Here is a 15,453-nt window from a genome sequence, read left to right as displayed (position 1 = left end):
TTGCACCCTTAATAGCATAACCCCTGGTTGAGTTGGTTGTTTATGTAGATATTTGCATCCAGTCTGCTCAGAGGATTCCAGCTCGGTCCACCTGAGCTGTGTAGGAGAGTTTCATAAATAGTTTTTGAAGGAAAGATTATCTGGTTGCATGATCTGAAGGCACATGATACAGGCATCTAAGATAAATAGGTCTAGATCTGGTGATTGCCTGGGAAGCCCAGTAGCATCACAAGGGGAATCCATCAGGTATGGGCCCACCTCAGGAAGAGTGACACTGCACTGCTTGAGCCTCTGTTGGTGATATTCTACCCACTCCAGGCTCAGATGTCTTATTTTCTTGCAGACAATCATGTTTTTGCCACTTGCTAGTGAGAACACTAAGCAACTGGACCCAGAGCGAGCCAAAGGTCACTGTCTGGAGGCAGGTTTTTTGCATTTGAAGCAATGAAATAGCCCCAAAGGTCAAAGGTGATGTGATTACATCACCCCTGAGCTTCCAGAACACCAAGCTGCTCCGGGTAAGCGGTGCACCGGTTGGCACCCACCTCAGAGATGCCTATGGGAAAGCCCATATATGCCACTTCACTCCATGATGGACAACAGGATTTACTTGTAGTAAGTAGAAATAGAGAAGGGCACTTGAACAGATGCTGTGTTTCCATCTAAGTAGTAATACAAAAACCCTTAGAAAGGAAGACCATTGTCTGCTCCTTTATCTCCCATATCTACCACCTGCCCATTTTGTAGTAATCCTAATGAAAGAGGGAAGCAGCATGCTGTTGTGTGGTTCATGATTTTGAAAATAAGATTTTGGGGATTACATTTCTGCTGTGATGTTATATTAGCTTCTGGAGTGAACACTGCAGGTCAGGATGCAGAGCAATACTTCAGTTACAATATTTTATTTAGTATTAATCCTGTATTTTGTTTCTGTTCTATATATTCTACATTTGTATGCCATTTATTTACTGTATTTGTGTCATGCCTCTCTTTCAAGAAGCTTGGGAATTATCCCTTTTTATACTTGCAAGAGCAGCTCTGAGTAAGGTTAACATGTGTTAGTAACTTGACAGGGACTATAAAACACACGCACAAACCCACCTTTTCCCTGCCAGAGCAGATGCCCAAGGTGGCTTACAATTTCAAACTTTAAACAAAAAAACCACAATACATACAATAACAAAAAGACAATAAATAAAAACAAAGTAAGGGCATACAGAGGCACAGAGGGGCAGACAGAGAACACATCACACACAAGACTTAGCAGAAGCATTTTGATACATAGATCTCGCCTTACTTATTTTGGAAGCATAAAATATCTTTTGGTCTACTTTGAGCTTCCCCTTACCAGAATGTGTTGAAATACTCTTGCAACGAAATTGCAACATTTTCTCTGAAGCTGTGCATTTAGCATTTCTTATAGTTATCACAAACCTGTATATTCAAAATCATTTATTTTACTAGCTGATACTTGAAATGATTCTCAGCTACTTATACCCACACTTCCTCTTTTACATGTGTTGGCCTTTCTCTGGTTTGATTAACCAGGTTGTATTAATTTACGTTCTCTTCTGCTATTACTGAACTAGTTCTCTTTTCTTCAATAAATTCCCATACATAATGGATTTCCAATCAAAGTTCCCTCAAGCATTTTGCATTTCTTAAATGTCAGCTTTTCCTAGGAGAAAAGTTCACTACTGCTTCTAGCACAGGCACCCAGGAGTATTGAAATAGAATATTTGTAATCACCAGGTCCTAGATGTATCAGCTGTAGAGAAATTATGAGTAAGAACCTACATTGCTTTCACCATAAATTTTGTCAGAGTTGCTGTTCCAGTGTCAGGACATTTTCTGTTATTTACGGTCTTTAGCTCTGACCTTTGTATAAGCACCTTCTAGAAGATGCATATTTCATTTATGAAAATTACTTTTGTAACTTCTCCTTCAGGATTGATTATCCCTAGTTCTGAACTAGTTAATTGCAGAAAGGGTACATTATTTAAATCTGTTGAAGTTCCTTTTTGTGATTATGGGTACTTCCATACAGTAGGGGACAACTGAAGTTTGTCTGATTGCTTAAGTATTCAGATTCAGGCCTGTCCTTTCCAGAAAGCTTGCAGCCCACATAACAAGAAATGTGAATTAATAGATGGGTGTGTTCTTGTTCGTGAAGAACTTGCAGTATAGTTTCCTACAAGAAGAGTTTTTAAAATAGTGTGCATTCTGAAGGTATGCTGCACAATGGTAATCAGGTCATAGACGGGGTTATTGTTTTGCAAAAATAAAGTGTTGATTTCTGTGTTCACTTGATTGCCAGCTTATTGTATGCTTACAGCAACCCACTAAAAATTGACTCATGACCTACTGGTGGGCCATGGACCCACAGTTTTGGAATCGCTGCTTTAGAGAATGAAATAGATATTGTTGACTGGAGATGTTAATGTTTTCATAGGGTTTACTTCACCTTCACCAATCTTTCAAGTGCCAATGATGATTTACTTGTAATCTGAAAGGTGCCTAGGTGCAGCCACTCCTTTTTTCAGTGTTGTGATGTCACCTAGCTTTTTAAGCAGTGTCTTATGAGGCATTTCCTTTGCAGTTTCAGGAAGAATCTTTGGTAGATGACTCATTGCTTCAAGATGATGATGAAGATGATGATGATAATGAATCTCGTTCCTGGAGAAGATGATTCAGCTGATCACTGATAATATTAGAACTGTACCTGTGTTACATTAGCATTTCCTAATGTACTTTGGCATATTTGTGCTACAAGAAGTTTAGGTGGAAGTGGTGAACTTGGATTTCAGATAGACCTGAGCAGCTGACTGATCCTGTATTTTGAGTGATTGACCGAGTTGCATTTACATTTCTGTAAATGATTGCTAAAGACATCATATTAGGAACATATGCAATGTTTTTATTACTTCTACTGAAACATTACAGAATTCTTTGGGTTCTTTGTAATTTAAAGAAGAATTGGTCACACAACAAAAATGACCAAGAGTTGTTATAACACAAACAATTGTTTTTGTTTTATTCCAAGTACGGAATGAAAATTTGCATTTAAGATCTTTGTGAATGTTTTCAGAAATGATAGATAACAGTACTAAACTGAAGTCTCTAATGTTATGTATTCATAATATTGCATAGTAGTATGCTTAGGCTTTACTATGTAGTAGCCTTTTGTTGGATTTGTGTACGTATTTTACGTATGAGTTTTAATGATACAGTGTATGACTGCTTTGCATATATCTCCTTATCACTAAGATGTTAAAAAAATAAAGAAATGGAATGGTCTTCAAAAAAAAAAAGAAAAGAAAAAAAAGCAATAACGAAGTTATACTATGGCCCATGATAGAAAAGAAACTTTTTTAAAAAAAAGAATGAGACCATTCCAAGTGGTGACCCCCACCCCCCATACTCAAAAAAAGAGCTGAATCACTGTCTTATCCTTCAGTTTCATAAACAATTTTTTAAAAAGCATTGAAGTTGTAACTGAGACTTTCAATGGAAATTCTGGCTCCAGGAATGAGACGACTACTCTTGCATTTGGGAAACTGAGGAATACTTTGTTTCTCAGTCAAGTGAAGGCTCAATGAGAAACCGGTAGGTATTACTTATTTATTGAGCACTTAAAATTGTACAAATAATCAAGAATCTCTTCCAAAATGGATTGTTGTCTAATAGATACAGGCAGGCAACAGTAGTTGAATGTGAACATTCTGGGATCCGCTCCAGTCGTGTTAGAGATGGTGAGGTTGAAAGGTCTTTGATGTGGTCTGTACTGGGGGAGAGGAACCCAGTTTCCTCCCTGGTGCTTTCCATACATTGGTTAGCACAGTGCTTTTCACACTGGGACATTGCGACGCCCCAGCCTAAAGGCCCTGGCCTCTGCCCCCTTAAGGGGTGGGAGCAGGGAGGAGGCAGCAACACGATCCCCAGGATCACATAGCTAATGGCGCTGCAGGAACTGGGATGCACTCACCAGTCCTTGCAGCAGCCGTCCTGGGGTGCTGGGAGCCCTGCATGAGCACCTGCAAGGCTCCCCAGGCTTCTGAAAGTGAAAGTGGAGCAATCACGCTCCACTACCACACTCAGCAGCCCTGTTAGCTGTGTGATCCTGGGGATCGTGTTGCTGCCTCATCCCACACCCACCAAGACTTACTGTGGTTCAAACTCTCCCTGAGAGTTTGAAAATTGCTGGGTTAGCCCATCACCCAAGGTTGGGGGCCAGTTAGAGTTTGTGACTCCACATGCTTGTCTCCTAACTTCCCAGACTGGTCCTGCCTTGCACAGAGCAGAGTCATCAGTGGAGTGGTTCCAGTTAAAGTTTGAAGAATTTTGCTTTCTGCTTCTTACCAAAAGGTTCCCTATATAGATGTATATAGTGTTGGGAGGGGAGAGAGTGATTTTTTTTGCAATGACTAACTTTTGGTTGCTATTGCCCGAGGCAATTAAATTAATTACCCAAGGTGAGATAAATTCTGTTTTTCCAGCCAAGGTGGCAAAAGCCAAGCTGCCCTTCCCGTAACAGTTGCAATTTCACATCATACTTTGATGTGCTTATTTTGCTCATGCACTCTTTGTGTGTATGCTTTGTTTTTCAGTTTGGTTAACATTTGAAGAGATAATAAAAACAGCTACTTGCAAGTGGATAGAATCTAGGAACAGCCATTTGTTCTGATTATAATAAACTTTTCAGTTGTTCAGATTTAAATGTGATAGATTAGTTTAAATGTGGATTTGGTAGTAATTGCATATTTTTTTTAATGAACTGTGTATTTAGTTACTTTTTAGTTATCTGCTGAACAATTATTCTGGCAAGTAGTGGGGGGGAAACGGTGAAAAGCTGTAGTTTCTCAGCACAACTGCTAGCCTTTTCGACTTTACCAGTATTCTTTTGTTTTGATAGTGTGCTCTGCATCATGCCTGTATTGTTACCTGCCTTAATTGGAAAGAGATCCAAATTTTACTCTAGAATAATTGCTAGCTAAAATATTTGTATGCCACCCTGAACATTCAGGGTCTTACAATAATTAGAATAATGATAAATTATAAGTTTTTACAAGGTCCAGGCCTGTGGTCTGGAAGTACATGATGCTGCAGCCTTGCTGAAGCAGGTCTTGACAGTGCTTTGATAGGAACTCTGCATGCCTCCCGGAGTTCTCTTGAAGCAGGTATGTTATAACTATAATTAAGAAATACAGTTATAATGATAGCATTGCTAGGTTTAAAATTGTTAAAATTCCACAGGTATGTAAGCATTTGGAATCTTAATCTTTAAATTTAGTTTTTACAAAATATACTAAGCGTATAATTAAATATTCTGAACAAGCTACACACTGAGTTGATATAAGCTTTGCCAAAAGAAAATGCTTCAATATAGGCTGATACCCAGTAGAGACTAAAGTTTGTAATCTCAGAGTGAGAGCACCCTTGGCATGAGCTGTACCATGGCATTTACAGTCCACCTTGAAACCATGTGGACAGTGATAGCTAATATTGATATTTTTTTTCTAGATGACCACAAGAGAATATGGACAATCATTAACAGAACAATGTGAATGTAGCTAGCATTATGATCCAGTGTAAGGGAAAAGAGTGCTGCATAGGAACTTCTCTTACAGCAGGAGCAGGGAGTGTTCAGGGTCTGTCTTTGAAACAGTTTTCAAAGGTCGTTAACTGAGGAGAACATCAGGCTCAGCACAAACAAACTGAAAAATGTGCCAAGGGGACACATTAATTTCTAGGCCATTGACTTTCCCAAGGGAGACAGTATACATCTCATGTTGCCTTAACCTGGGAGAAGGTTCTGTTGAATACAATGGGGCTTCTGAGTAAGCATGTGTAGGCTAATATTTTAGTTTTTATATTTGGGATTTTAAAAATCTTTTCAATATTTTTACTTTTGTGTTGAATTTTTATAACTCACTTCAAGAGTTTGGGATGAAATGAATTAAATCCAACTTTTACAGTAGAAATAGGTAGCTGGAGAAGAAGACACACTAATGAAGACATTTAAAGTTGATTTTGTTTTTGCATAGTGGGGCATGAGTATGGGGTTGTAGGTGTGTGTAATGACTTCAAAAGTTACCACTATGCCCCTGCCCAGAACATCAGATAACAAGTATCAGTGTAGACATTTTGTCATCCTGCCAAGAGCCAGGATAAGTTTGCCTCACTTCTCTATCTAGTCGGAAGGTTAGGAAAGTGGGCAATATGGTGACATTTTCCTCACTACAGAACATTGCAGATGACTGGTTTATCAAGTGACTACTTGGTGCATAGTAGCAAGTTACTGCGTAGTAAATGGTTATATGTATTCACAGCACGTTTAGTTTCCTGATTCAGCACTGGATCACTGCGTTGTTGGTGACACTAAGAAAATGAATTGAGCGTTAGTGTAGGATTGCCAGTATTGTGCCACCTCAGAAAATATCCAGGTACCTTTGCCATATCTCTTTCTGTTCTCAGGTAACTCAGAACAGTGGTACATTAAGCTACAAAGATATTCCTGGACTCTAGGCTCTTTTAAGCAGTGATGGAAAAAAATGGAAAGACTTCTGATGGTCATCCCAGGCCACCTGGTACCCTACCACCATAGCATCTGGAAATGGCTCAGCTGGGTATGTATGAATGCTAAATGTCACTTTAAAAAAAAAAAAAAAAGCTGCTCAGGATTACCCTCAAGGCAAGTTGAAACCAAAACTGCTGATGTGGTCTCTGTTCCATTTTCAGGGCAGGCAGCATGTTCTGCACAATGGTTGGCAACCTTCAGTCTCGAAAGACTATGGTAGAAGCCTACAGCACCCGGTATTCCCAGGTGGTCTCCCATCCAAGTACTAACCAGGCCTGACCCTGCTTAGCTTCTGAGATCAGACAAGATCAGGCATCTGCACAATGTTGCATTGCAAAATGCATCATGTGCCAGGGGTCATAACCATTTAGCCTAGAATTGGCATAGAAATCATGCAAACCAGGGAATGCCGCTAGACAGAAATAGTTAAAAACATGACACTCTTCTTAAAATCTTGAGCTGGACATTAAACATTTTGAAAGCAGTATAAGGATTTTCAGATGTTTAAAACATGTGCAAGGTTCTCAACAAAGCATGAGGGTAACAATCTTAGTCTTAGAGTCAGATTTTCCTGTGGCATAATAGGCTGTATATTGCTCATCTTTTGCTATCACTATTGCCATATAACATTTTCATTCCTAAAGAGCTATATTAATTTAAACAACTTATTATTAATCATACATGGATCATTAGTCAAGTCTTCCTTTGGGAAGCTTCCTGCTTCCTGTTAATGTTCTGCTGGTGTCCCTCTAGCGTTCAGGCTGCCTGCCTGTTCATCTTTCTGTAAACTTGCCTGCTTATAGCATTCTGTTGAAGGAAGAGTCATGCTTGCTTGGCACCATCGGTAAGAAGAAAAACAAAGGTAATAGTTGCGGGGGGGGGGGAGAAATGAAGAACTACAAGCAACTGAATCTGCAGATACCAGATATGAGGGGGGCGCCTGTACTAATTTTTAAGTTACAGGTGTCCCCTGCATATTTAACAGGTTAGGGACCAGAACACTGACAAAAACTGGAATCATCAAGAAGTAGAAGGGAGTCTTTTTTTAGCTCACAAATGCTAATTGCCAATTCTGATTGCTCATTGAAATACTTTTGCCTGAGAGAGGCAAATTGCTTCACCGTCTCTTTTATCATGCAGATTCAAATTGCCTGAGAGAGGTGACCACTAAAAAGGACCCAACAGCTTACCCTTCCGCGTCCACACAAGCGAGTACACACTTTTTAAGTTGAAAGAGTGGATCATTGAAAATCGGTCTGTCAAAAAGCGGGAGATACCTGTATATTTATATTTAATGTTATGCAAGAACTAAAATAAGAATGTAATTTAAATTTTTCCCCCTAGTTTTTCTTGGTTTGAAGTCAGAATATCTTTTGGCAAGGGGTACATTATCCTATAAACTTTTATCGTTATTTTCCACTTATGTTATCTAAATGTGCAGGTTTTATGTTACTGAATTGTAATAAAAATAAGGGGTTAAGCAAGTTCATCTTAACCGAAATTTGGCATATCCATGAAACATTATCCCATTGTACAGAACATATTCTTTCTATGTATAATTTCTTATGATAGCTTTTACAAGATTGTGCAATTATTAGAAATCTGAATGCCAGTATCAACATTATGTTTTCTGTGGCATAGTTCAGGTTCTAGATAAAGATTTTTCTCAGGGAAGCATATTAAGACCCAGCCACTCCAATTTCTTCCAATTGATGTTATTACTTGATATTGGAACTAGGCTTTGCAAGAGAGTTGATACTCTGGTTCCACAAGAAATAAGATGACACTGTCTGCATACCTGGATAGTTATGAAATAGAATCTTGGTGGTCTCTCAAGTATTTAGATTAGGGTAAAAGTTCTATAAAAAAGTTGAAAAAGAAGAGGAGAAAGAGGATACCCCTATTCAATTCATTGACTGAAATTAAAGTCTTCTGTCAGATACTTGTTCAGAGAAACCATAGGTTTAGTTTTATATCGTTTTTATCAAATAAATGGGGGCTCCTAGCTGAAACTATCAAAACTGGGCAAAGCTAGGGCCATTCCACACAGTTTTATGCTTTTTCTGCATCCTGTAAGAATAATATCCTTTCCTATCTGTTTTAATAGTTGAAATTATGTTATGTTAAAATTACAGAAAAAAAATCTACTGTTAACCCTGGTTAGTGTCTTAACCTACAAATTACAGAATTTGAATGTTTAAAATTGATGGTCACTGTTTAAAATCCTGACTAAAAAATTATGAGTCTGTCTAATTTTGAGGAAAAAAAGTTCTTACCCAGGTTTCAGGAATATTAACTAGCTTTGCCTCTTGGCAGTTTCTAAGCATAGTATACCTTTCTAATCAAGTGTGAAGTCTTCCTTTAAAAAAAAAAAATCATGTGTCATTACCTTGCATGTTTGTATTTTTTTCTTGTTTCCATTATTTTATTTAACATTGTTCTCCTTTTGAGTCCTTTTATCATTCTGCAAGTGTGTTACTTTGAATTATTTGTAGCTTGACGAAATATTGACCTTTTTGACTGCATTGCTTGTTTTTAGCCTCTCAACGTTCTGGTATTTTTTTCCCCAAAGCAGTACAGTTGATGATTCTTTGAACATGGAGATGATAGGCCCATCCCTTTCAGAAAGAGGGGAGAGAAGGTAATCTTTAAAGCCATTAATAGTTCAGTTTTTGATAAGCTCTGTGGGGGAACACTGTGTTGCTGACAATCACAACTTACTGTTTAATATAACATTGCACACACTGGAAGTATGTAGAGTTAACTGTTATAGCAAGCTGATTCCAATTCTTCCACCAAACATTCCAGGGCTTATTAGAAACTCTAGCATTCAAGAACACATAGTTGGTTGCAAGACAAGTATGGTATTAGGATTTAGCTTTCATTTGAGCCACAATGACTTGGATGATATAGTGTCACCTGTATTTCCATAGTGTTCCTGGTTTAATGGCACAGGATAAGTGTCACAATTCAATAGAATATGTCCAAAGAAAATGAATCCCAACTGAGCACCATTTATTTCAATGGGGCTTAGTCAAGATTCACTTCCTTTGGGTTCAACCCAATATGATTTCATTGCAAACAGAGAGCTATGCTTGATGTGAGTCTGATGTTTAAAATTAGTTACATTGAAGCTGCTGAATCTGTGGTATATAACATGTGAATGTTGGTTTTTCTGTTTGTCTGGTTTTCTTTATTGACATTTTGTTTGTGCAATTTACATTTCTTTCTAAATCATAAACCACTAACGGCAAAGTTCATATTTTAATCTCTGAAGCAATCTAAAACTCTTGTGCGTGATTTCACATGCTAGATGTGAAACTAGCTCTAATGTTGCTTGCTGGTAATCTTCATATTGATTGATTCATATGTATCTGACATTAACAATTCCCAAGGATCATTCAATGTCACACTGAAAAGTTTGCATTGCTTTGCTAAAGCACCTCAGCAAAGACATAGAAGAGAACCAAAAGGGCTCTAGAATACCTAATGCTGAAAACTGCATGCTTTGCAGATATTTGCAAAGTTAGGAGAACACTTCCTTATTGTTAAACTAAAAGCAATACTTATCAGCCAAATGTTCCAAGGTTGACAACACTGTTGAAGGCTACACTGAAATGAGGCCGATAACATGGTTGAAGGCTAGAGGGCACTCCATCTACATCAATGAGAACACTTCCATTGTCTTGCCTTTATCAGTTCATCTTCAGGCATTTCCCCCTCTTTTGGGCCTTTGTGCATTGTTTATGTATCTATGCAAACATTGGGCACGTTCTTACATGATCTCATCTAAAAACTGGTTTCATGAAAAGTTAGAAGTTCAGCCTACTTGGATTTGAGAATCAGTGAAAGAATAACACTGGTATTTTGCTAATAGAGCATTCTTACCTTGCAAGCTATTGAACTTCTTTTTTGATAATGGTTGATTATGGTGTCATGATCAAGAAGTCATTTTGGAAGCAATCAGTAATTCTCATTAGTGGGTTCTAGTATCCTGACTTGGATTGTATCATCAGTCTTTCGTATGTGTAACTGCTGAAGGTGATAAATAACATAGAAGAGTCACAGTAAATAAATGGAAAAAAATGTTTTTACAGAGGGAGAGGTTCTACCAGTGTTTAATGACTACCTGGTGAAGCGGTTTCCTAGATGAAACTGCTAGTGCCTCTACCTGGCAATCAAATTTTTTAATTTTTGCAGCATGATGGGGGGGACCCCGTCCTTTCATCTTCTAGGACCAGGAAGCAGAGGCCAGCCCTAGTTGCTGATTGTATAGACCTTACAACAGAATCTCATGTTGGTAATTCTCTAGACCAGTGTTTCCCAAACTGTAGATCAGAACCCACTAGGTAGGTCGCGAGCCGATTTCAGGTGGGTCCCCATTAATTTTAATATTTTTTTATTATATTAGACTTGATGCTACCATGGCATGTGACGGAATTGGGCATAAGAACAGCCCCCTTGGATCAGGCCATAGGCCCATCTAGTCCAGCTTCCTGTATCTCACAGTGGCCCACCAAATGCCCCAGGGAGCACACAAGACAGCAAGAGACCTGGTGCCCTCCCTCGCATCTGGCGTTCTGACACAACCCATTTCTATGGGGAAATGGGTAATAACCCATTTCTATTTCCATGGGGAAATGTTACAGATTTGTACTTTTCATAGGCTTCTTTCTATATGCTTTCAAAAATGATAGTAAGTAGGACTTACTCCTGGGAAGGATTGCAGCCTTGAATTGCTAAAAATTTTCCTGCTTGATGATGTCACTTCCAGTCATGACATCCCTTCCGGTGGATTCTGATTCCCATTCTAAAAAGTGGGTCCTGGTGCTAAAAGTTTGAGAACCACTGCTCTAGACAACAGTTGCGCACTTTCACAGTGCTGGTTGCGACATCTCCCAGCACCTGAAAATTGGTGTAGGAATTCTTCTCCACCTTCAGTTGCTGTTCAGTAGTTGCAAGCAGTCCAGAAGACTACATTGCCCTTCATCACTGACTCAGAATGCATACCAGCATTGTGGGGCTACTTTGGAATTTAAAGTAAATCATTTTGAATCTGAAAAGAAACAAAATAATATGAACTGTCAACTTGCTAAAAAAAAGTGACACCTGAAAAATTAAAATTTTTATTGGCTTCTTGTCTTTTTCTACATTTACATTCCTAGTCATAGTAGAGTAATAGGTTTGCCAGGATTCAGCAATAAAGATAAGCTATGTATTCATAATGTTGTGAATGCATTTAAACAGCCCTTGTTGTAATTTTATGCAATTTCCCTTTTTAACATTTGAAAGCACTTTCCGTATGTTAAGATATTGGAAATGGTTTTCATTGTTCCCAGTAGTCTACTTGGGATAGTAGTGCTTTGGACAGCTCAGTCCAGTTGACGTAATTGGTCCAGTAACTTAAAAGCAGTACAATCATGTTCTGATTAACTTACAGCACAATTCTGTGCATGTTTACTCAGAAGTAAACCCCATTGTGTGCAGTGGGGCTTACTCCCAAAAAAGAGTATGTCGAATTTGCAGCCTTAAAAGCCCAGTTCAGACATAATGGCAAACCATGGTTTGGTGCTACAAAAATACATCATGGACTCCCTCCTCTTCTCACATACTGCATTTTCATCCCTTTTTGATCTGCATATATGAACCAGAAAATTACATTTTGCAAGGGCCCTGCAAGGGTTGAAACCCTGCTTTCCAGTTCCAGTTTTCAGAGCAACCACAGTTTGCCTATTTGGAGATAGTGGCAAGCTAGGATTTGTCACGAACACGGGAAGGGAGGGTGGGTTCTTGGCAATCGATGGGAGGAGAGAGTTAGTTCTAGAGATAATTGCATAATGCCAACCTGTGGTTTGGTGTTGCATCTGAACTGAAATTTAATCTGCTCCCTAGAGGATTCAATAGCTCTTTAAACTATTTGCATTGCTGTCCTCAATCATTTCTAGATCCTCCTAATTTTTTTCATGTTTAATTATGTGTACGATATGGAAATATGCAAGAAGCTATCGATAATTTTTCCTTCTTTCTCCTTAGAACACAGCCTGGAAGATTAACACTAGTCTTGACTTTTTTACCACCTGAAAATATGAGGTGTCTTATTATTTTGCATTGAGTGATGGATTTCCGATAACCTTTGTATTGGTTAAGTGTTGGCAATCTAGAGTCAGACTCAGTCTTCTCTTAACATGGTGAAAGCACTACATTAAAAAGCAGCTTAGAAGCATTGGTATCTGTTGCATACCTGCTAAAAGAGAGACACTTACCAATAGTTGAGAGTCCAAGAAACAAATGTATCGGTCCTGACCCTGTCTGGAACACTTGCTGCTGTCTCAAGAGCCATGAACTGAATTCATTTTCTCTACACACAGAATAGTCACTGCTTGCTGACCTTGGAAAACTGGTGGTGGTGTTGTGAATTTGTGCATATTTACTGCTATCATTATAAAAAGACTGTTTTTGCAATACAAATGAATTTGTGATTTTACACAATTAGTATTTATGGTTATGTGTTTGAGGTTGATTTCCTAGATTTGGATGCAATCTTTTCTGAATATTTGTATCTTAACTAGAAGAACACAAGTGCCTCCCTCTGCTGTTTTTTAAAATACATATAAAATATCTGGTCTTTTATCTGTAAGTGTTGCAATAGCACTGTTTGCTCAGCTCACAGTACTAGATTTTAAAATATTAAACTCCATGGACCTTTGTACACATGGAAACTGTTCAGGGCCGTAGTTGAAAAGGCAACTCCTAGCTGATTTAATGGCAGGCCAGGACATGTATCTTCATCTGCCTTTCTCCCCGGCTGTCTTTCAAAAAAGCAGATAATGTATGTACTCACTCCCCATCCTCTTCACCAGAATGTTAGAGGAGCCCAAATGAAGGAAGATGTTTATAGGAAGAGTACCTGCACTTCACCTGGCAGCATCATGTTGCCTTTGGCCTGCTTCTTCTGTGCAGAAAGAAGGCAGTCAAATGCTTGTCCCTTACCCCTACTGTCCATTTGTGATTACAGGGCAGAGAGGGCTTTGCAAATTTTCCTGCTAATCAACCACAGCATGCCTTTGGATTCCATGGAGAAATTCTTCATGCCGCCACCCACACTCATCAAGCAATTGCATTCTGTCTTTGGAAGACCAATCCTTCCTATTAATTATGGTTCTAAGATTTCCCCTCTGGGAGGCTGGATTCCTGGTCAATGAAGGAGGGTTTTAATCCCTTCTTTCCAACTGTGTTTTGTCTGAATATGAGAAGAAATAACATTGGTAAAGGCAACATTGAGGGGGGGAAAGGGAAGTCGAGTTGATCAAGAGTTGGTTAGTCTATAAGGACCAAAGAATAATTTTGAGCAGGTTACCAATTTAAATATTCAGGATGTATAAAAAGCTGTTTCTGGCAAAGTACTGAAACTCCTATAGTCTATGGAGCTGAATTATTTGTTTTCTATAGGAAAATTTTTTATCAGATTCTTGTATCTGTTTTTGTGCAAAAGAAGAACATAAGCGAGATACCTACTTGCCTCATTTTGCATTACATGACAAATAAGGCTCTGGTTTCACAGTGTATTACTCTTGCTGGCTATTTTTCAGATTTAATTTGCTGATTATTTATTCATTCATCCATATAGAAACTTGTATCCCGCCTTTCAGCCCCCAAGGCGGCTCACATAATAGAACATTTTATCATAATCCATAAAATCCATTAAAAACATTGTACAATAAAACAAAATTGGGTAGTAAGAGCAGAATGGGAACAATCCGTAATCAACAGCCAATTGGAACAGTTAGGTGGGGTAAAAACACTAAAGGTCTTCGCCAGCAAACAAAATGCCAACAGTGAGGGAGCCTAAGCAAACCTCCAAGGGTAGAGCTTAAACAAAGTTTCCTTTGTTTAAAGCAGACAGTGCCAGTGTGGTGCAGGGCTAAAGTGTTACTTAGACATGGAAAACTCCAGTTAAAATCCTTATCCAGCCATGAAGGTAATTGGATAGCTTTGGGCAAGCACTGGCCAGTGCGGATAACCATGCAAAATCATGGTTTTTCATGAACATTTGATTCACACACCCCATTCCAGCCGTGCCTCTTCTACACACAAAAGGAGGATGGTTTCTGTTTCTTTTCATGATACTGAACAAGCCAGTATTTGTTATGACAACACCAGTTTGTGAACATGTTGGGATATGATATTGAGATCCAAGCTTCCGCCTTTCGTACATGAGTTTGAGGATCACATATTCTTTGCTTCTTATAAATTCCCTGTTTAGTCATGAGGGGACTCCTTGCTTTGAGTCTCTTGTAGAAAAAGTTTGGAATTTTGAATTGTGTATTTAAAAAAAAAAATCCACATGTGCATGCAAGGCAGATTGTGATGACTGTCAATGTTTGTGATACTGCTGAGTACACAGATGTAATGCTTTCACCTCAGTTGCAGTGTTTCATTCTGTCCCAGAATTATTCTCTGTAATTTCAGTTTTACAAGAAACTTGTATTGATTTTTTCCTTTTATAATAAACATTTTTTTAAAATAAACTGTATTTACAACTCTTCTTGTGTTCACATTGTGTCAAAATTTAGTCACAGTACAATTTATTCAGTGTTCTTTATACATCTGGTAAAACCATTAAGCTTGTTCCTTCCATTTTTGGTTTCTTCCTAATATGTACCTAAATACAATTAAATTGAAATTAAATCCAGGCAAGACAAAGTTCTTCCTGATCTGAAAGGCTGCTGTGCAGGTACTGGACCCATAGTTTGCTCTGGACAGGGTAGGACTCCTTCTGAAAGAACAAGTTCACAGCCTTAGAGTCCTCCTGGACCCACAACTGTTCCCAGATGCTCAGATGGGCATCTTTGGCTAGGGGTCTTTTGCCCAGCTTC

General features: G+C 38.6%; 1 protein-coding gene across 2 annotated transcripts in view; it reads left to right on the top strand.

The window, feature by feature from the left end:
- Positions 1-3,411, top strand: part of RBM26 (RNA binding motif protein 26) — a 55,200-nt gene extending 51,789 nt beyond the window's left edge. For both annotated transcript variants that reach the window (XM_066620895.1, XM_066620894.1), the window contains one exon: positions 2,600-3,411. In XM_066620895.1, the coding sequence (XP_066476992.1) occupies positions 2,600-2,689 (90 nt within the window). In that variant the 3' untranslated portion in view covers positions 2,690-3,411. The remainder of the gene's footprint in view (positions 1-2,599) is intronic.
- Positions 3,412-15,453: the final 12,042 nt, after the last annotated feature.

The sequence above is a fragment of the Tiliqua scincoides genome, chromosome 3 (genome assembly GCF_035046505.1).
Source record: "Tiliqua scincoides isolate rTilSci1 chromosome 3, rTilSci1.hap2, whole genome shotgun sequence".
NCBI lineage: Eukaryota > Metazoa > Chordata > Lepidosauria > Squamata > Scincidae > Tiliqua > Tiliqua scincoides.
The sequence above is the reverse complement of the archived record's forward strand: the minus strand, read 5'-3'. Positions and strand labels throughout refer to the sequence as shown.